Here is a 23,137-nt window from a genome sequence, read left to right on the forward strand (position 1 = left end):
CTGGCCTAGATTACCATTATGTTGAATCTCCTGCATGATGCCCTCCTGCATCACAGACTCCTGCTTGGTCTCTTCAATTAGATTCTTACTTCTCCTTAATCCAGTCTCTGTATGGAAGTTGGAATAATTTCTTTTCCTTTTTTTTTTTTTTTTTTGAGGCGGAGTCTCACCTGTCACCCAGGCTGGAGTGCAGTGGCTTGATCCCGGCTCACTACAACCTCTGCCTCCTGGGTTCAGGCGATTCTCCTGCCTCAGCCTCCCGAGTAGCTGGGCTTATAGGCGCCCACCACCACGCCTGGCTAATTTTCGTATTTTTAGTAGAGACGGGGTTTCACCATGTTGGCCAGACTGGTCTTGAACTCTTGACTTCAGGTGATCCACCTGCCTCAGCCTCCCAGAGTGCTGGGGTTATAGGGGTGAGCCACCGCACCTGGCCAGAACAATTTCTTTTGCTTTAAATCATCTGATGGCTTCATATTGCTCTTAACGTCATGTGCCAGATGTGTAACATCACCCACAGTGCTCTGTGTGGTCTGGCTCCTGCCTCTTCTGATCTCACCTAGAGTCATGTTTCTTCTAACTCCTTATGCTTTAATCACATTGGGCTCCTTGTAGTTCTTTGAACTGTCTTAAACAGGCTTCTCTGAACACTCTTTCTCCTTCTCCCTGCCTTACTTTCCCCCACTATGTACTCAGTAAGCATTTTTTAATAATGATGGTGATAATAACATATATGGGATGTATTAGGCATTATCCTATTTGTTTAAAAATCTGTTATCTAATTTAAATCTTCACAGAATGAATTAGAAACTCTTTTATCCCTACTTTAAAGATGGTAATATTTAAATATGCTGAAGCTCATATAGCTCATCAGTTGTGAAATTCGGGTATAAACCTAGACACCTTAACTACATGCCATAGTAAATGCATATTTTACACTCTCTTGGCCTTTTTTGTTTTTAAAGTAGAGACAGCATCTCACTATGTTGCCGAGGCTGATCTCAAACTCCTGGGCTCAAGCAGTGCTCTTGCCTCAGCCTCATAAGTAGTTGGGACTCTACGAGTGCAACACACATGCTCTTGACATTTTAAAGAAAAATGTTAGTTGAACAAAAACTTAATGGGGCCTCGTATGTTCATGCATTTTGCTAGATCATAGCAAATGATATGTGCATTTTTTCACAATGATGTAAAATCTGCATGTCGATCAATCTAAATACAACTCTAATAAACATTTTTAAAGTTGAGCATCAATAAAGTTTTTTTTAATATAAAGAATTTTCTAGTTTCATTTATAGTTTTTATGTGGTGTTGTAACATACCCAAATATGTACTTATCTCGTAAGTAATGCTTTATTCATAGTAAAGTGCCTTACTTTAGCGAGGGAGTCATTCTTAAAAACTGAACAAATTAATAAAAAAGAACAAATTATGGGCTACCTCAGTAAAAGACTAATTAGTATTGTGATTTGCTCACTTGAGGAGCACACTCACTTGACAATTGGATATAAGCCCAGTTTCTTCCACAGTAATGTGCTGTACAGTATGTAGTGTGTTACAGTGGAGATAAGTTGCAAAGTGTGTTATTCCAAATGCTTCCATAGCTTTTTTTTTTTTTTTGAGACTGAGTCACTTTGTCACCCAGACTGGAGTGCAGTGGTGTGATCTTGGCTCACTGCAACCTCTGTCTCGCGAGTTCAAGTGATACCCCTGCTTCAGCCTCCTGAGTAGCTGGGATTATAGGTGTGTGCCACCATGCCTGGCTGATTTTTGTATTTTTTAATAGAGTTGGAGTTTCACCATGTTAGCCAGGCTGGTCTTGAACTCCTGACCTCAGGTGATCCACTTGTCTCAGCCTCCCAAAGTGCTGGGATTACAGGCGTAAACCAGTGTGCCCAGCTCTGTAGCCTCTTAATGGATAATAGTAAATGTAACTAGAAGGGCATAGAGTCTTTTGATGCCATCCTTAATAGAAGTTTGGTTGCTGGTTTTGGAATGAGTATATTATTAGTAGCATTAATATGATTTTCTGTTGGAGAGGTTCTTATCCTATTTTGGGATATTTTACTTGTATTAAATTCTTCAGCAAAAACTAGTAGATTGCCAATAAGGGAGTTGGGGAGACCTGTAATTGAGTTCTCTTTTTGTCAACAGACAGTTATGTGGCCTTTGAAGAGTGAGTTGACCATTTTTTTTTTTTTTTTTCTGAGATGGAGTCTCACTCTTTCACCCAGGCTGGGGTGCAGTGGCATGATCTTGGCTCACCTCAACCTCCATCTCCCGGGTTCAAGTGATTCTCCTGCCTCAGTCTCCTGAGTAGCTAGGACTACAGGCGCCCACCACCACACCCGGCTAATTTTTGTATTTTTATTAGCGACGAGATTTCACCATGTTGGTTAGGCTGGTCTCAAACTCCTGACCTCATGATCCGCCCACCTTGGCCTCCCAAAGTGCTGGGATTACAGGTGTGAGCCACTGCGCCCCGGCTGACCATGTTGGCGTCAGTTTTTTTGTCGCATCTGAAACATGAGAGATATATGCTAATATTTCTTTTAGTTTTAATGTTTTCTTTCTTATTTTGGCACGTGAAATGGCTGGGGAATGATCTTTAAAAGAGTTTAGAGACTAGTTAAGCATTCTGCTGTGGATAGAATAGGAGAAATTGACCTGAAAAGTCTTCATAAGAAATATGGCTTCATGTTTATTTTTTATTTTATTTATTTATTTTTTGAGATGGAGTCTCGCTCTGTCACCCAGGCTTGAGTGCAGTGGCACGATCTCAGCTCACTGCAACCTCCGCCTCCCGGGTTCACGCCATTCTCCTGCCTCAGCCTCCTAAGTATCTGGGACTACAGGCACCCGCCACCACGCCTGGCTACTTTTTTATATTTTTAGTAGAGATGAGGTTTTCACCATGTTAGCCAGGATGGTGTTGATCTTCTGACCTCGAAATCTGCCTGCCTTGGCCTGCCAAAGTGCTGGGATTTTAGGCATGAGCCACTGCGCCTGGCCGGCTTCATGTTTATTATAGGAAGAACATGCTTCATAAAAAAAATTTTAACACTAAACATTATGAAGCACTTTAAGTTTGTTGAAGGAGAATATGTGTCTAAGATTAACACTAATTTGGTATGTGTATGATTGAGACTTAGGTGAGTATAAGAGTAGACTCTAGTAACTCTTATCCAGTCATGATATGTGGATAGGTGATTATAAAATAACAGTGAAAATGTTATATTTGTTCATTAGGATTTTAAAACCTTTTATTCTGAGAATCTTTCTTAGGTAATTCTGTAAACTCTTAATATGTTAAATTTCACTGGATATACATGTAAAAATGTTAAATATGGAGACTATTAATATGTAAAATGTTTTAGATGTTTTAGAAAAGTAAGTCAAGTAATACAACCCTTGTCTGTATTGTCTCACAAGAGGTTTACTGTTTTATCTAATTACTCTTGTGGGCCTAATATACTTGATAAAACAGTAAAATTCTTAGGGAAAAAATTTTAAAGTCGAATTATACATTTTGTAACATAGTAGCTTAAAAATTTAGTCCTGTAACATTTACATTTTCTTTTTATATTTTTGAGAAATTTTCACATCTCCTGGACTTGAATAGTGCCTGAGCATAGTGGGTAGTCAATAAATATTTGTGGAATTTGGCATTACATGTGAATTCCTTCATGTTATTTTATTTTTTATTTTTTGAGATGGAGTCTTGCTCTTGTCGCCCAGGCTGTAGTATAATGGTGTGACCTCGGCTCACCACAACCTCCGCCTCCCAGATTCAAGCAATTTTCCTGCCTCAGTCTTCCAAGTAACTGGGATTACAGGCATGCGCCACCACTCCTGGCTAATTTTTGTATTTTTTAGTAGAGGTGGGGTTTCATCCTCTTGGCCAGGCTGATCTTGAACTCCTGACCTCGTGATCCACCTGCCTCGGCCTCCCAAAGTGCTGGGATTACAGGCGTGAGCCACTGCGCCTGATGCATGTTAATATTTTTTAGTACATTTTTTTCTAGACATATACATTAACAAATGGAAATATACTATGCATGTTTTGTTTTGTTCCGTCATGCTAATTTTTTGATTGATTTTTTTTTTTTGTTTCTCAATAGCTAACCCACTCCTAGAAGCCTTTGGAAATGCAAAGACTGTTCGCAACAATAATAGCAGTCGATTTGGGAAATTTGTAGAAATACATTTCAATGAAAAGGTAAGTGAGAGTAAGCTTTGGAATGATATTTTTGGGGAGTGTTCGTAAAAATACAAGGGTCAGTTGGTGCTGTACTTGCACTTAATGATAAATCCCTTTAAGCTTTATTGTTACTTTAGATGGTTGCAGGAATATACGTGTCCACTACGACCATCTAAAAGCTCCTTTCACAATTTAAAGCCCAGATACTGATTTTGACTTCAGCATTGAGTATTACTGTATAGCTAGTCATGTAAGATATTCTAGCACCTGTGTTGAAGTACAGTGCAGGATCAATTGTGATTCTTCATTGGCTCAAAACTTAGCAGGATTTGGGTAGAGACTTAAATGAGGATGTTTAAAATGAAGGATGACCATTATAAATACTCTATGCTTACATTTAGTTGTTTTTTCCCCTTTATTTGATGAATGTTATAACTTCTTTGATAGACAAATATGTATTAGAAAAGGTAAATAATTTAACATTGGCAAATAATACTTTTAAGACTTTAAATGCAAAAACATATTTTCTCTGTGTTTTGTTTTTTAGAACTCAGTTGTTGGAGGATTTGTTTCACATTATCTCCTAGAGAAATCTAGAATCTGTGTTCAAGGCAAAGAGGAAAGAAATTATCATATCTTTTATAGGTTGTGTGCTGGTGCTTCTGAAGATATTAGAGAAAAACTTCATTTGAGCTCACCAGATAATTTTCGGGTAGGTCAGAAGAAAAGAAATTTCATATAGCCGGGTGCAGTGGCTCATTCCTGTAATCCCAACACTTTGGGAGGCTGAGGCAGATGGATCGCTTGAGCCCAGGAGTTCGAGAGCAGCCTGGGCAATGTAGCGAGACCCTGTCTCAAAAAAAAAAAAACAAAAAATTAGCTTGGCATGGTGGCAATCACCTGTAGTTCCAGCTACTCGGAGGCTGAGGTGAGAGGATCACCTGAGCCCAGGAGGTTGAGACTGCAGTGAGCCATGATTGTGCCACTGCACGCCAGCCTCGGCAACAGAGTGAGACCCTGTCCCAAAGAAAAAAATATTTTTGTACAATTTTTGAAAACAGAATTGCCATCAAGCCTAAAACTTATTTTAGTGGATTTTGAAATCTACTTGTTGTGTGTATGTAACTTACATTGGATCAAGTATAACATGTTAGAATGACCACTGTACTGAGAAGATCTCTATTAAGGTGTACTGCTGAGTTTATAATATATTACTATATGAGGAGGCACATAATGGAATAGATAAAAGGATAGATGTTAAACCCTATTATCAATTTAAACTCAACTAGAAATTTATAATAGCTCTGTAATACTAACTTTAAAGTTACCTTTGACTTATCTGTAAAAATATTTGAACACTGAATTAATATTAATAAAGGACAGATGATTGTATTTCTTAATTCACTTCAATAACAAATATTTATTGCTTACCCATTGGGTGCCAGGCATTGGGCCAGGATTAAAAAGATAAATAATACCCAGTCCCTGCTCCTGAGCAACTTAGAAGGTGGTGGGAAGAGCGCGCGCGCGCGCGCACACACACACACACACACACACACACACACACACCCCCATCTCACACACACACACACACACACACACCCATCCCCGAGCATTACAAGCCAAGGGAGTAGAGTTTCTAGGAGTGGTGACTGGGGATGGTTAACACAATTTTCAGATTCTCAGGTTAGGAAACAGTGTCCTTGTATGGAGTATGGGAATGTTGTTTATACAAAGGAATGGAATGTGAGTAAGGAATGTCATTTGTATAGAGTTCCCCAGCTGATTCCGATAGTCTTTTTTGGTCAGAAACCCTCTATTTGAGAATCATAACACACATAATTATTGCTCTGTGGTTGTGTGTGTGTGTGTGTGTTTGCAGACAGCTTTTCTTTTACTTCAATTTCTTTTAATGTGTATTTGCAAATTTTAAAAGTCTGTTGTCTTAAAACGCTTTATAAATGTATCTATATACTTCTAAAATGTCCAGTCTTTTCTAGAACTCTCCAAATTAATTGGAATTTGAAGTTAGTTGCCCACATTATTTTCATGAAAGTAAAGAAAGCATTTCTTTTTACTATGGTTTTTAAAAAAGGAATAAATTACTAGGAACTACATAAAATGTAATAATGATGATACGGTTTTGTCAATACTTATTTGACAATAAAGTGATGTCACTATTCTGGCCTTAATCTAGCTTTTCTTCCTGCTTGGAGGCTTGGGAACATAGTATTTTTGGGTTTCAGAATATACAGCCTTTCCTGGTACAATGGCAGGCATCCTGAAAGGGCAGCTATTGAAATTTTTCTAGTCAGAGGGTTTCCTGATTCTGCAGTGTGAACCAGGAGGCCTGATTTCCTTTCTTACAGGAGAGTCCTTGTGATGGTAAGAGGGAAAGTAGGGGAACAGCGTTGCATACATCTGCCATCTTGAATATTCCTCTTGTGTGCCGGCACACACACACTACTGTATCCACTTCCCCCAAATAATTCTGCCTTAAAGTGACTTAAAAGTGTGTTAGTGATTTCATCAGGTTTTTCTGTAGTTTAGCCCTCTGGTTATAATTGAGAGATCAGATTTTAAAAACAAAGGGGAGACATGCAATAGGTTGAACACTTCCAAAATTGTTGAATGTTTTTGGTCACTCCGCTATCAAAATTAGTATGTAAAGAATTGTAGATGTATACCTGTCTGAAAACACTTGTATTAATCACATATATACTTTAAAAAGTAAAAGGTTTAAAAATGTTTGCATTATTTAGACATTTCAAATATTTCTGCACATGTTTTATGGAGCCATTTGCTGTAATCATGGATAGATCCTTGAATGTGAAGAAAGGGTGGATAGAATAAGAATAATGGCAGGGGTAGTGTTCTAGTTACAGAAAAACTAAAAGGACACATTTCTATCCAAGGTTGTAATATTAGGCCCCACTGTCCAGAAACAAAGTATTTGACAAAACAATTGGAGTGAGGAGACAAAATGCTTGGTAGCAAAGAACATATTTGTTTTGGCTCTATGTGTTTAAGCTATTATTCTGCTAAGTAAAAGAGCTCTTATTTGAAACAGTCCGTTGAAAATGCTTACCAACATTGTCTGTCCTCCTTTCTCTTTTATTTTTATTCACAAATATTCTAGGGTAGAATGAAAAAAAAAAACCATGTATATAGTTGTCTTGTTTTTACTGTATTTTAGCATTTAATTCTAATGGAGAAGGAACAATAGATGCATTGATTGTCTAAAATATTAAATTTATCCCCATATCATTCAAATTTATTATAAATTTTTTTTTGGTGTATGTGTGATGTGGTGTATTTAATCTGGGAATTCATGCCATGGTACAATAAAATCATAGTCACCTGATTTAAGAGATGTTTACAAGCTGAGATGTTTAAAAAACTTGTCCATCCTGTTCTCTGTGTACATCCTTCCTGATCAGATTTGCCCAATTCCATCTAAATGTCTTTAGGGTGTGTGTAATTTTCCAAAAAATGCAGTATTTTTAGTCTGCCATATAGCAAATATGTCCATTCACTTTTTATTAGAAACAGTTTTTAAATGAAGCAAGACTTCAGTTGCAAGACCAATAAATGTGAGCAGTAGATTCTTGTTGATACCAATATATGTTCTTTTTTTGAACTACTCCTCTTGTTTTATATTTTGGAAGCATTTAGCTTTTGAAAGCCTTTGGTAAGCAAAGTAAATCATTGAAATAAGAAAACCTTAAATTATTTGATCCATAAAGCAAGTACTGTAATTTATGTACAGTCATTGTTAGTTTTCAATAAATGTGAAAAGCATGTTTTAAAAAACTGACTCTAAAAATAAAAAATTAAGAAAATCAAGGATAGTATTTATCTTTCTTAACTTTTCAGAATTTAAAATACTGCTTGAAAAATTAAACTACAGTATGGGTCCTTACTTGAGATTCTACATATTTAGTAGGAAGTTGATTTTCATGATTTTATGCACTGTATTTAGATTTTTGATACTGAAAAGATATAAAATTGTTGCCCTTTAAAAGTAGAAAACTTTTATGTCATTGATCTTTATTTTAATCATTTTATTTAATCTCCTTTCAGAGATTAGGATTTTTAATATGCCTGGTTTTATTATTAGGAAGAAAATGTTTATAAAATATAGAAGTATTGATTTTAATGGTGAGATTAAACAGTACTCAGGTTGTGTTCAGAAATTCGTCATGGTTGGCACTATTTTATAAGTTGTGTTTTCTCCTGTATTATTTCCCTGTGGATCATATATGTTAATTATATTTAATTTGTTTTTTCATAGTATTTAAACCGAGGCTGCACTAGATACTTTGCTAACAAAGAAACGGACAAACAGATTTTACAGAACCGCAAAAGTCCTGAGGTATAGTAGACCATTTTTCTTAAAATCTTTAATGTAAAAAAAAAAAAACGTACTGAAAGATGTGTTATAATTTTTATTTTGGAGCCCAAGTAAGAGTTCTGACTTTTAGGCTTATATTTTAAAAAACTAAATATTCATCTAAGTCTCTTTCACAGTGTAATACTTTATACCTCTTGTTGGTATCTAGTGAAGCAACAGGTTCTGTTCTTTCTGGTTGGCATCACTGCACTACTCTCCTCTCATTCTGTTTTCAAGCATGAAGGTATTAAATTGCGTAAGAATCAGTCTCTTCTAGCATTTTTGAAACTTACTCTTATGTTACCACTTGAGCTTAAGAATATGTCTTTTATAATTTATTGTCTATTTCAAGACTGAAGTGAGCCTTGATATAGACAGTAAATAGATTAAGCATTCTTGGGAAGAAATGTTATAGGCTGGGTGTGGTGACTCACACCTGTAATCCCAGCACTTTGGGAGGCCAAGACGGGAGGATCATTTGAAGCCAGGAGTTCGAGACCAGCCTGGGAAACATAGTGAAACCCCATCTTTACCAAAAATAAAAAAAATTCGCTGGGTGAGATCATATATGCCTGTAGTTCTAGCTATTTGGGAGGCTGAAGTGGGAAGATTGCTTGAACGCTGGAGGTGGAGGCTGCAGTGAGCCGTGATCATGCCATTGTGCTCCAGCCTGGGCAACAGAATTAAAAACAAAAAAAACCTGGTCAGGTGGAGTGGCTCGCGCCTGTAATCCCAGCACTTTGGGAGGCTGAGGCGGGTGGATCATTTGAGTTCAGGAGTTCGAGACCAGGTCGGCCAACATGATGAGACCCTGTCTCTACTAAAAAATTACAAGAATTAGCCAAGTATGTTGGCATGTGCCTGTAATCCCAGCTACTCGGGAGGCTGAGGCAGGAGAATCTCTTGAACCCAGGAGACGGAGGCTGTAGTAAGCAGAGATCGCGCCACTGTACTCCAGCCTGGGCAACAGAATGAGACTCTGTCTCAAAAAAAAAAAGCTTGTATATTATTGTAGTTCTGTTTAAAACATCATATTTATGTAATATGAAAAATTTATATATTGGTTTCAGTAAATTATATTTCTAAGAATAGATATAATTATACCATTAATTATTTATAAAACATTTTCTTAATCTAGAAATTTACAACCCTTCTAAATTTTAATATGCAGTGTTTAGTAAGTGGTACTAAGTTGCATGTACTCAAGGGACTTAAATTATGAAATACTAAGGATTAATGATAGATACTTGTTAATGTTACTTTTATTAATTTTGTTAAAAATTTAAATTGAGTAAGCGAACAAGTTTTTATAATAGTCAGTTTTTAATGCTTCTACATTTGTAAGCCCGATATTTTTGACTCCTCTTAAAATGGATGAGATGATTTATGTTTTTAGCATATTTATATGAAAGGATAGAAAGCAAATAAAATATTCCTTTATTTAAAATTCTAAGCAGACAACCCTACAGTTAATTTTTGTTTAATTTGATATTTTATATATCATTATAGATACAGAATCTGAATTACAAACTATAAACTTTGTTATAGCCATGGTTGGTACTTTAAGAAGCAACATTAATATTTATTATGGTGTCTTTCTTTGTCTTGATAAGACTGTGTTTTTCTGAGATATCAAAATATAGTAGTTATATTCTTTTCACTAAGATAATGGAGACGTTTCCTAGTGGGACATTGCAGCAGTTCTGAAGGGTAGGGGGAAGATAGAAATTTGATCATTTGCCATGGAAAAAAATGGAGTAGAGAGAAAAGAAAACTGAAGTTTACTCTCCAAAGAGTAGCATGTTCTCTCCAAAGAAGAAAATTAGCCTTTTATTCTAGAGTCAGTATACTCTGTCAGAAATCTTATTCGCATTGAGTGAGTGTGTTTATGTGTATAGTTAAATAATGGATTAATATGTTTAAATTACTTTTTATGTCTTCTTTATCAGGAGGATGAGGTGATCATTTTGACTAATTAAACCCTTTGCCCAGTTCCATCTGAATGTCTTTAGGTTGTGTGTAATTTTTAGAAAAATGCAGTATTTTTAGTCTGCCATACAGCAAATATGTTCATTAACTTTTGATTAGAAACAGTTTTTAAATGAAGCAATTCTTCTACTGCAAGACTAAAAATTCTGCATGGTGTGTGTTTTCTGCTGAACAGTTTTGGCTGCATGTCATTGTTTCCTTTGCTTCTTTTAAGAATAAATTGAATTTTATTGTCTTAGATATTTTCCAGAAATGTTGCACATTCATAATTGAACATTTTAAATAATTTTGTGGAAAGACAATTACAGCTTGAGCTGGGAATCATTTGTTTACTGGGAGGAAAAAAAATCCGTCTCCAGGAGGCATCTTTAATGACCAGTTAATCGTGATCCTGTTACTTAATGTTAAATTATGTATTCTCAAGTTCTGGAAAATTTCTAGTACAATCTTTTCATGTCCAGTAACTTTTATGTTTCTCCTTCTAGTTTCTGCAGACCTGACTTTCTTCTTCTTTTTTTCTTCTGAGTTGGTATAGAGTCTAACAAATGAGTACATTAGATGCAAGTTCTTTTAGGAGAGAAAACAAATTTTCTTCTCATTTTTTCTGAAATGTTTTAAGTCATTGTGTAAATTATTAGAGTAAGCATAGCGCTTACTAATATACTTTACCATATATATATATATATATATATGCGCATATAAAAAACTTTAAAAAAGAATTCTAAGGTATGAAAATTGTATCAGCCTGCTCACTATTTACTACTACTTAATATTGGTGCAGTTGGTGGCAGTTAATCTAAAGAAGTGTCATACTAATTGTCACATTTAAATTTTTTATTGCACTTTTTAACTTAGTTTTTCTTTTTTTTCATTGACAAGAATAGTATATATTTATACTGTACATTGGAGTACAGTGTAATGTTTGATACATGTATACATTGTGGAATAATTAAATGAATATATTTATCATTACCTAATTTTAAAAAAATCTGTAATGTTGATACAAGTATTGATATTCCCTCCTTTTCCACCAAATTTTTTATCTTTTTCTAATATCCTTGGATTATAAGACTTTAAAGTGAAAATTGTAATTTAATTGAAAAAACATCTAATTCCATTATTTTAATTGCAATTTTTGCTGGTAAGTGTAGATTCACACGTAGCAAATAGAGAAATAGAACAGAGAGATCCTGTGTATACCTTTCCTGGTCATTTAGTTTTTGAATGTTAGAATAGTGAAGATTTTCCCATTGACAGAATTTATTTTTGCATGTTATATAGTGCATTAATTGACCTGGTGTAGTAGTTTTAGTGTACTTAAATAATGTAACAATCAGTTAATTGGTGTCTTCTTGTTTTGTAGTACCTTAAGGCAGGTTCTATGAAAGATCCTCTGTTAGATGACCATGGTGATTTTATTAGAATGTGCACGGCTATGAAAAAAATTGGTTTGGATGATGAAGAAAAGCTTGATCTCTTCCGGGTAGTAGCTGGTGTCCTGCACCTTGGAAATATTGATTTTGAGGAAGCTGGCAGCACTTCAGGTTTGTTTTTTATTTTTTTAAGAGGAAAAAAATTAAATAGAATTTCTGTTATTTATTTGTAATATGAAAATTGAATCTGTTTATGTGCAGCTGCTTAAAAAATGCTTAAGAAATATCTAAAATATACTGGGTTACATGTTGAATCTCCCAAATGAAGACTGTTTCATTATCAGTAATTCTGATCAACAAGTCAGTGAACAAATCAGTGATACTACTTAGGAATAAACTTCTCATTTTTGAAGGATAAACAACTGATTATTTTATCCTGATAAATTTAGGGTAATTTTTAGTTAAATTTTCCGGTTATATTCACTTTTTAAAATTTCCAGTTATATTACACTTTTCTAATAGGTGAGGAGATTAATTAATTCTCTATCATCTATTAAGGCATTTTTTTTTTTTTTGAAGCAGAGTCTCGCTCTGTCACCCAGGCTGGAGTGCAGTGGCGCTATCTCAGCTCACTGCAAGCTCCGCCTCCCGGGTTCACGCCATTCTCCTGCCTCAGCCTCCCAAGTAGCTGGGACTACAGGTGCCTGCCACCATGCCCGGCTAATTTTTTGTCTTTTTAGTAGAGATGGAGTTTCACTGTGTTAGCCAGGATGGTCTCGATCTCCTGACCTCGTGATCCGCCCACCTCAGCCTCCCAAAGTGCTGGGATTACAAGCATGAGCCACCACGCCTGGCCAGCTATTAAGGCATTTTTGAAAATGTTCAGGATCATTGGATAAATTAATTAGGGCAATTTAATATATAAAAGCCCATGTACTTTATTAATGATAAATGAAAATTTTAATCTTACGCACATTGAAAAGAAAAGCAACTTTTCAACTCTAGTGTTTCAGTCTGTACATAAACAGTAGGACTTGACATAATTCGAAATTTGATCTATGAATACAGGGAATGTCAAACTATGAACGATGGCCCAAATTTGGCACACTGCCTGTTTTTTGTAAGTAAAATTTTATTGGAATAATGCCACACCCACTCATTTATGTGTGGTCTATACCAGCTTTTGTGCTAGTGTCAGAGTTGAGTAGTTGCAGCAGAGGTTGTATGTCCTGCAAAGCCTAAACTATTTACTGTCTGGCCCTTTAGAGAAAAAGATTGTCAACCACTATGTTAAGACATTATTGTAGGATCTTATACCAAGGATGAGTTAAGGGAAACCTACAGCACCATTTAATGTAGTAGTCAATAATGGGCTTTGGTGTTAGATCCCAGAGGCTCTCTGAGCCTTGGTTTCTTCAGTTGCAAAATTGAATAAACCATGAGAAGGACTTTTAAAGTACAATCAGTAGCTAGTGTAACGCTAAAGGTTCTTGCCTTAGCCACGCCAAAGAATTGGTGTGGCAGCTGCCTGCGGTGAGTGATGGAGACAGGGACCAAGAGAAAAAAAAAGCTGTAGACTTTATTGAGCAGAGTGACAGTACAAAGCTTTCACAGCGTGGAAGGGGTCCCGAGTGGGTAGCCAGAGTTAGATTATGCAGTTGCCTTTTAAACTCTTTAAGGCGGGAAATACGTGCAGCGGGAAAATGTTACCAGAGCGAGAAACAAAGGCAGTAAATTATTTTGTGATATGTTTTAGATTTTGAGTAAAACCGGAATTAGGTTTTATTTACTTTATGACCTTGCCGCAGCATGGCAAAGGAGACAGGATTTTATGGGACTTTACAAAGTGTGTTTACAAGGAATTGGAATTAGGAGCATAGATAAGGCCAGCTGGTCACAGAAAAATGGGCATTTAATATTTCTTTTAGTTTCAGGGGAGGGGAAAGGGAGAGAAGGAGAGAGGACATAGGGAAGCTTACGGCAAAATTTTTGCTGTTTATAGCTTTCTTGGGGAAGAAAACACGTGTACAAATCCTGGTGTTAGGAATATTTTAAGAACATATCTTTAATATTATTCATCCAGGACCAAAGTAAGTCCTGATGCAGGAAATGAGTGAGTTTCACAGCTTTCTGAGCCCTGACTCCACCCAGGAAGCCCAGCTGGCACCTCCTCTCACTAGCAATAGTGTGCATACAGGGAAAGAGCACAAGAAGACAGGAAAAAAAAGAAGATTAAAAAAAGTGTTATATGCAGGTCCCTTCTTACTCTGTATGTCATCATAACATCATAATTGTAATCTGTATATCATAAATAGAATGAGGTAGGGGATATCATCTCCGTTTTACAAAAGTGGAACCTGTATTGAAGTGATGCATGTGGTTATTGATGAAGTTGTAGATGTGAGAGCTGGTTCTGCTCATGTCTGACTAACTCAGAGGCTTGTGATAATTGTCCCTTCTTTCTCCCAGGCCACTGAAATTTGTGATCTATGAATGAACAGACTAAAATAGATGTCTTAATGATTTTCTGATTTAATGTTCCGTAATGCTGTGAAATCAATAATGTGAGATGCAACATAACATAGTGGATGGGAGCATGTGCTCCTGATCCAGATGCTTTACCACATACTATCTGTGTGACCTTAGGTAGGGAACTTAGCCTTTTCATGTCTCAGTTCCCTCACTGTAAACTGAAGATAATAGTCCCTACCTCATGCTATAAAGAGGAATACCTGAGTTAAATATTTGTAAAATGATTTGAATACTTGTGTCTGGCACATAGTAATCATTATAAGTGCTTTAAATGAGTAAGTACAATTAAAATACAGATTGCTCCCAATTTAAAAGGAAAAAAATTCAAGCAAAATTAGGTATGTTCTTAATGTGCATTAAAATTTTTAATTGTTTTTTGAAGGATTGGAGATTTGTTTTGAAAATATAATGAATGTTAGCATACATTTCATTTGCTCTCTAGCATTGTTATACCAAAGGAGCACATGTGGGAGATTCTAACACAAAAAAAAATCTTTACAATAATTAATACACACTTTAGAAATGTTATTAGAAGTGATAAATGGCATCTTCACACCTCTTATTATTACCCTGTGGTAGAAGATGCAGTTGTATAGAGTATTGTAAGTGTTGCATGATCACGTTAGTTGAAGAGTAGGAAATGCCCAAAAGGTAATGCTCTTTGCATTATCTCTTATTTTTCTTCTCTAACTTCCTTCTGTTGAAGGGAAAGTGAACAGAAATCAAGGAAGATTGAAAAGAGGCAGGGAATTAATAAGATTAATACATGATTAAATTAATTATTTTAAAAGCTAAGATTTTATATTTGTCTTCATCCTTCCTGTGACTCTTCCTATAGGTCCAAATGGTTTCTTTCTAATTAGAAGTGATTTCTTTTTTCCCTAGGGAGCTTAATTTGGCATGTCTTAGCAATTTGAAAAAGACTTAGTTTTGGCAGGGCATGCTGGTTCATGCCTGTTATCCCAGCATTTTGGGAGGCTGAGGCAGAAGAATTACTTGAGCTCAGAAATTTTAAGACCAGTCTGGGTGACATAGTGAGACCCCATAAAACAAAACAAAACAAAAAACAAAAAAACAAAAACAAAAAAACCCCAAAACACACACACACACACAGACACGCACACACACGCACGCACAAAATAAATTAGCTGGCATGGTGGTGCATGCCTGTAGTCCCAGCTACTTGGAAGGCTGAGGTGGAATGATTGAGCTCAGGAGGTCGAGGCTGCAGTGACCCATGATTGCACCACTGCACTCCAACCTGGGAGAGTGAGATCCTGTCTCCAAGAAAATTTGGTATTTTTATAATTATTCTACTGGAAAGATTATTCTCCAATAAGCACTTACAGGACTTTTAACTGTCATAAAGAAGTTTTTGCATGATGAAAATGCAGAAAACACTTATTGGGACTGCCTGTGTTTTTAAAATTCCACATAACAAATAAAATGTTATAACAACAAACTTTTAAAATGTTTGAAGAAGTTCTTTTTTGGAAACAAATGATATGAAAACTTTGCATGATAGTATTTTGCCTTTTAAGACTTATTAAAAATCCTGGGTTTTTTTTTCTTAGTCTTACATAATTTTTGGAGTTATGTAAGAAACTTTGCAATATAGTAAAAAAGAAGAAATATTTAAATGAATTATTTGATGGTTGGTTTTTTGAGAGCTATATAATTTTAGGCAATATGTATATGTATAGAACCTACACATGGGTAATAAGCACATTTTCATAGAATGAAACATTCAAAATATTCTCAAAGTATCTCTCTTCCTTCTTTCTTTTTTTTTTTGGTAGGAGCTTTATTGAGATCTAATTAATATACCAGACAGTTCACTCAATTGAAGTGTACATTTCAGTGGTGTTTAGTATTTTCAGAGTTGCGCAACCACCACCATAGATTTAGAACATTTCATCACCCCACAAAGAAACCCCATACCCATTAACAGTCACTCCTCACTGCCCACTTCTCTCAGCCACTAATCTACTTCCTGTCTATAAATTTATTCTGGACATTTCATATAAATGGAATTATATAACGTGATCTTTTGTGATTGGCTTCTTTCACTTAGCATAGTGTTTTCAAGGTTAATCCACGTTATAGCATTTAGCAGTACTTCATTTTATTTTTATTGCTGAATAATATTTCATTGTATGGATATACTACGTTTTGTTTATCCATTTGTCAGTTTCTAGACATTCGGGTTGTTTCTGTTTTTTGGCTATTATGAATAATGCTGCCGAGAACATTTGTGGACAAATTTGTGTTGGGATGTGTTTTCATTTCCCTTGAGTAAATACCTTGGAGTGGAATTGCTGAATCACATCATGGCAAACTCTGACCTTTTGAGGAACTGTCAGACTTTTTCAAAGTAGCTTTTCCACTTTACAGAGCTATTCCCATCAAAAGTGTATGAGGGTTTCATTTTCTCCATATCCTCACCAGTACTATGTGTATGCTTATAGCAATCATAGTGGGTGTGAAAGTGTTATCTCTTTGTGGTTTTTATTTGCATTTTCCTGATGGCTCAAAATGCTGAGCATCTTTCTATGTGCTTACTGACCATTTGTGTATCTTTTTTGGAGAAGTGCCTGTTGAGATTCTTTGCCCATTTATTAATTGAGTTTTCTTTTTATTACCAAGTTGTGAGAGTTTTAAAAGTATATTCTAGGTACAAGTCCTTTATCAGATATATAATTTGCAAATCTTTTCTCCCATTCTGTTTGTTATCTTTACTCATTTGGTAGTGTTCTTTCAAATTTTTATTTCAGTGAAGCCTAATTTATCTGTTTTTTCTTTTATTGCTTGTGATTTTGGTATTATAGCAAAGAAATGAAGATTCATACCTATGTTTTTTTGTAACAGTTGAATAGCTTTAACTCTTATATTTAAGTCTTTGATTCCATTTTGAGTTAATTTTGTGTGTGGTGTGAGGAAGGGGTCCAGCTTCATTCTTTTGCATGTGGACATCCAGTTGTTCCAGTACCTTTATTAAAGAAGCTGTTCTTTCCTCAATGAATTGTCCCAACAACATCTTCTTATAAGGTCTCATTTTTTCACATTTTTTTCTCATACATATTCTGAGATTGGTATGTTAAGTAACTTATGAATTTGTCATAAAATTCTCATGATTTTCACACATTCTTTGTAGTTTTTAAGTTAGGTAGTCTTAGAATATATCATTTATTAATATTAATCTGAAAATATTTGGAAAATGTTACTTTTATTATAATGCAAATAAATAAATACAAAGAATAGTTAATCTTTATCTAGTACTTTCTGTGTACCAGACACTATTCCAAGCACTTCACGTACATAACCTTATTAATCTAAATAACAACCATATAAGGTAGGTAAAGTAATTATCCCAGTTTTATGGACGAGGAAACTGAGCACAAAGAGAATAAGTAACTTATTCAAGGTCACATAGCTAGTAGTTGTAGAGCCTGATCAGCCCTGAGACTAAAGCACTGTCTTTCTTTATAGTATTTTTTAAAACAGCCCTTATAAATAGAAATCTATAGATATGATGTACTAAGGCAAAAATGACCTGCCTGGCCGCCTTCTGCTGCAATATATCCTTTCCTCACATGCCCCTGCGCAAGCACACAAAAAATAAAATGGCACATGTGCAGGCTGGATGTGCCAATGGCAGATTTCTCAAAATGCCCACATGGGTCAAGACCTAACTGCGTTGCCCCCCCCCCCTTTTTTTTTTTTTTTTTTTTACTATTTTCTGCTCTGCAGTGTAAAGATACTGAAAATGTCAAAAAGACTTGCAGATACCCCTAAGGGTAACATTAATAAGTAAAAGAGGAAGCGTTTGTATGTATTGATCTCTAGCACAGAAAGTCAAGCTGTTGGAGAAACTGGACAGTGGTATACATGTATATTAATGTGTATATGAAACATAAATGAATTTTGTGTTTAGAAGTGAGCTCATCATGCAGATATTCCAGAATTGGAAAAAATCTAAAATCTGAAACATTTTTGGTCCCAAGCATTTCAGATAAGGGATACTCTACCTGTACAGGTAATAGTAATTGTCTCTTCACTCCCTTCAACCCACTTCAAAGCAATATGAGTACATGCTTATTACGTATGCATAAACACATCCATAGACAGATATATACGTCCAAATTGATCTATCCAGGTGCCTTACAGCGTTTGCACTAAAATTACTCTTTGAAATTTATTGGAGTCATATGAATTTTAATGATGAGATACTATATTTCTCTAAAGAGTTAATATATTAAGAAGGATTATAATCTATCATTAGTGTAGTTTGCTTATAGGGTCATAAAAAATGAAACAGTGGCAGTTTAATATTGATGTGCTTAAAGGATTATACCATGGACTTCCCCAAGGGAGGGTCGTCTGTTGATCTTAGCAGTATGAGTGTTTGACAAGGATGGTGAAAAAGTGAGGTGGATTTAAGAGTTACAGATAAGCCTTGCCCATTATATAGTTTTTTGTAAGTGAAGTATAATTGTAAGAAATGGGTCTTGAAAATCTGGTTTATATAACACTTATTAATTTCAATTAAAATATATTTCCATTAGGTGGTTGTAATCTGAAGAATAAATCTGCTCAGTCTTTGGAATGTTGTGCTGAATTACTGGGTTTGGACCAAGATGATCTTCGAGTAAGTTTGACCACAAGAGTCATGCTAACAACAGCAGGGGGCACCAAAGGAACAGTTATAAAGTAAGTTCCTTAACTAATTGCGCAGCAAAAATTTTGCCTTGCGGTTTGTCAAGGAAAAACATAAGTTACATTACATTTAAAACCTGAGCTTGATAGATCAAAATTCTGTGCATCTCAGTGTAGTGATCCATCAAATAAATAAATGGAGTTTAACATAGCTCTTAAAGTTGTTCCTTGTTGATATTTGGAATTTATAAGGTAAGAGAGATTTACTTTTCTACAACTATGAAAATACGAGCTGATGATATAAATCAGTATGTGACAGTTTTAGGCAACAGATCATTTTACTAATAATGTTTACTAAAACTTGTATTAAGCAGATTTTACTTTAGCAAAATACTTAGCAAATGACACTTTCCTTATGTTTAGGATTCTTTATTTGGGAGAAATTACAAATGACAAGAAATAAGGGCTTAACCAAGATTTTAAAAATCAGTAACCAAGAACTTCTAGATTGTACCTGGATATTTGTGTACTTTTGTCTCCGTGTCCTGTATTTTATATATTTTTGGTTTTGGTAATGTAGAATAAAATTGACATTCAGCCTTGTCATTCTGAGGCACTGCAGGATCTTCATTTGTGAAGGGAAAAATACCCTTTATCTCTTACTAAATAAGACAGGCAGTGAGCTCTAGTGACATATTTCAGAAAAATTTGCAACAAATTTAAACAGGAAAAATTTTTTGTAAAAGCTTTTAGCCTCTCAGAAAATTGGCTACCTCTTACTCTTTTGAAAATTTTAGCAAGGTATGCTTAGCCTGATTCTTTGCTAAGCAAATTCAGAACTGTTCTTCTTATAAAGAAAAACTCTGGAAGAAGTTTGTAGAGCAGCACCCTACAGCCTACAGTTACTTGGTTCCTTAGAGAGATATCTCTGCGGCCCAAGGGAAAGCCCATACATGTGCAGGTGGGTGGTTCTCAGGCGTTGCTTCCTCCGTTTTCCCATTTTCTCCTTGTTCCAAAGCAGTTTTTTGTTGTTGTTTCTTCTTTTCAATCAATGCCATTCCAGAATCCAAACCAGCTCCTTTTATGTATTCTATGTATAGCGTGTCCACATGAAACTCACTTCAAGAAAGGGTTCCATTGCAGAAAACATAAGTGAGAAATCACTGTTTAGAGAGGCTCAAGTATCAAGTGTCAGGTTGATCTGAATGACTTACAATTCTACTTCCAAATTTGACTTTTTTTTTTTTTTTTTGGGTGCTCTCTTGGTACCCCATGCTTATCTTTATGATAGTATTTAGCATGGTGTTTGGAAATTCTCTTCTGTGCAGTGTCTCTTCATCAGACTATCGTTTTCTTGAGGACAATGGCTGTGTGTCTGTACGTGCAACATTTAATACTGTTATACGGTATAGTTAGTTATATTAAATAGTAGAATGGGACAGTTCAAATTTTAAGATGTAAACATTTTATCCTAAACAGTGTAAAGAAGTTACCAAACTTTAAAGTTATCCTGAATTAAACACTTTTGCTTTGCTTTTAAGGAAAGTCAAAAGGAAGGTTATTCCTTTGAATAATTTTGGATGAATAATTCAGGATGTAAATTAAGGTCAAAATGATTTTTTAAGCCTAACTTTTTTTTAACCCGGTAATAGACTTTTGATCTAATTTTAGGTAATTCCATTAGTTCTCTTGTAGCAGTTTTCTACTTAGCCCCATTTTGTCCTATTCTCACATGACCTTTGGTATTTATTTTGTTCTCCCTGTGGGTATGTTTAGGTGCACTCTGACTGTGGTATCATTTTCACAGTATACACTCATAAATAATTTTTACTAGTATAGTTTTCTTTTATAGGGTACCTCTGAAAGTGGAGCAAGCAAACAACGCTCGTGATGCCCTGGCAAAGACGGTGTATAGCCATCTTTTTGATCATGTGGTAAACAGAGTAAATCAGTGTTTTCCTTTTGAAACGTCATCTTATTTTATTGGAGTCCTAGATATTGCTGGTTTTGGTAAGTAGACTTTCTTTTGTGAATATATATTCGTTTCATATTTTTTCACACATTAGAATTTGTTCTTAAATCTTTTCTCCTTTGTAACTCATTTTACTTGATGTATGTGTAATTATATGTCCACACTCACATTTCGTAATATGACCTAGGTAGGGAGCTGATACTTTAAAGAGAAGAGGAAAGACTCGTGGGGATTAGTTTTGATGATACTAATGCTAAGATTAAAACATTGATTGAAACTGCTATAGTTAAGGATATCTCTGTACTCTAAAAGGAATACAGCTGAATAAAGGTAAATCCTTGTGTGCTACTAATAAAGATAATACTTTCACTAATTAAATAACAAAAAAGATAAATAGAGTTACTAAAACCATTGACTAATTTGTAGAGCTGGGAATAGGTTGACCTAACTTACAGGACAACCTCATTAGTATGTTTAGAAATTCATTGCTGTTGCTGTCAGCAAGTAGCTGTATTTTCCATCAAATAAATAAGATATCAGGATAAGTAATTAAATAGCTGTAGAGCTGTTCAACCAGAAATGAAATGAGTCACCAGCATATAAATGCTGCTTTGCTCTGAATGACAAAAATATAAAAATCTTGAAGTGTAAATCTAATGGGTTTTGTACTGGGCTTTATCGACGTGGGCATTGTTTCTGGCTGTGAAGGAGTAGTGTCTTCTTTGTGGTTTTTGCCGAAGAAATGTATGAGTGTTTACATTTGGGGAGAGATGGAGTATTGCTTTTGATGCAATATGTATTTTAAACTTTATAATTCTCTACCTTTGAACTACCTTTGGTTCAAAGGTAGAGAATTATTAATTATTATTATTATTAATTTTTTCCTTTTTTACAACAGTTTTAGCATAACACACAAAGGATTATAAAATTGTAAAGCCTAATGTATCTTAGACATCATGTAATATAATCTCTTAATTTTAGAAATGAATTCGTATCCACAGCATTTTTGATAAGTAATTTTATAGATTATGCAGAAAAAAATCTTCAAAAGCACTTGTATTTTAAGTCATTTTTGTGCTTAATTTAGATTGCTTTAATACCTGTGCTTTAAAGAATTGTTGACCGGGTGCAGTGGCTCATGCCTGTAATCCCAGCACTTTGGGAGGCTGAGGCTGGCAGATCACTTGAGGTCAGGAGTTCAAGACCAGCCTGTGTAACATGGTGAAACCCTGTCTCTACTAAAAATACAAAAATTAGCTGGGTGTGGTGGCACATGTCTGTAATTCCAGCTACTCGGGAGGCTGAGGCAAGAGAATCACTTGAACCCGGGAGGTGGAGGTTGCAGTGAGCCAAGATTGTACCACTGCACTCCAGCCTGTGTGACAGGGAATCTGTCTCAAAAATAAATAAATAAATAAATAGTTACAAGGGACTTACGTTTTATATCTTTTAGTATACAACATTTATCTCATTTGAGAAACACCTTGTCAACTGAAGCAGGGTATTTTTAATACTTTTAATGCCTATAAAGTTTTGTCTTGAAATGAGAACATTTGGGAAGTATAGAACAAATATATATATATATACATGTGTATATATATATTTTTAACCTAATTTTAAATTAGGCCATTATTACAATTACATTTTATTCTATGATAAATTTATATGAAGTTGATCTCATAATGACTCTTGGTTCTGGTTTTATATTTTCAGAGTACTTTGAGCATAACAGTTATGAACAATTTTGCATCAACTATTGCAATGAAAAACTTCAACAATTTTTTAATGAAAGGATTCTGAAGGAGGTAATTGCCCTTATAACTTAAATTTAAGATCTGCATAAAGCTGTTTTAAATTTCAAGGAAGAGATATGTTGCAGTTACCCTGATTGGTGGGAATGGATGTTGTATAATGGAAGGTGACTGAAGCCCGGCAGAGGCCCCGGGGCTCAAGCACATCAAAAGTGTTAATGGTTCAGCTGAAGTTTAGGGACCTGATAAAAACTCTTAATGGGGGCTTCC

General features: G+C 35.2%; 1 protein-coding gene across 3 annotated transcripts in view; it reads left to right on the top strand.

Moving 5' to 3' along the window:
* The window catches only part of MYO6 (myosin VI), a 94,212-nt gene that overhangs the window by 21,230 nt on the left and 49,845 nt on the right, over window positions 1-23,137 (top strand). For all 3 annotated transcript variants that reach the window (XM_011965836.1, XM_011965837.1, XM_011965838.1), the window contains exons 7-13: window positions 4,122-4,219; window positions 4,749-4,913; window positions 8,496-8,576; window positions 11,947-12,127; window positions 19,054-19,198; window positions 20,997-21,154; window positions 22,830-22,921. In XM_011965836.1, coding sequence (XP_011821226.1) covers window positions 4,122-4,219; window positions 4,749-4,913; window positions 8,496-8,576; window positions 11,947-12,127; window positions 19,054-19,198; window positions 20,997-21,154; window positions 22,830-22,921 — 920 coding nt within the window. The remainder of the gene's footprint in view (window positions 1-4,121; window positions 4,220-4,748; window positions 4,914-8,495; window positions 8,577-11,946; window positions 12,128-19,053; window positions 19,199-20,996; window positions 21,155-22,829; window positions 22,922-23,137) is intronic.

This window comes from Mandrillus leucophaeus, unplaced genomic scaffold (assembly GCF_000951045.1).
Source record: "Mandrillus leucophaeus isolate KB7577 unplaced genomic scaffold, Mleu.le_1.0 Scaffold738, whole genome shotgun sequence".
NCBI classification, from domain to species: domain Eukaryota; kingdom Metazoa; phylum Chordata; class Mammalia; order Primates; family Cercopithecidae; genus Mandrillus; species Mandrillus leucophaeus.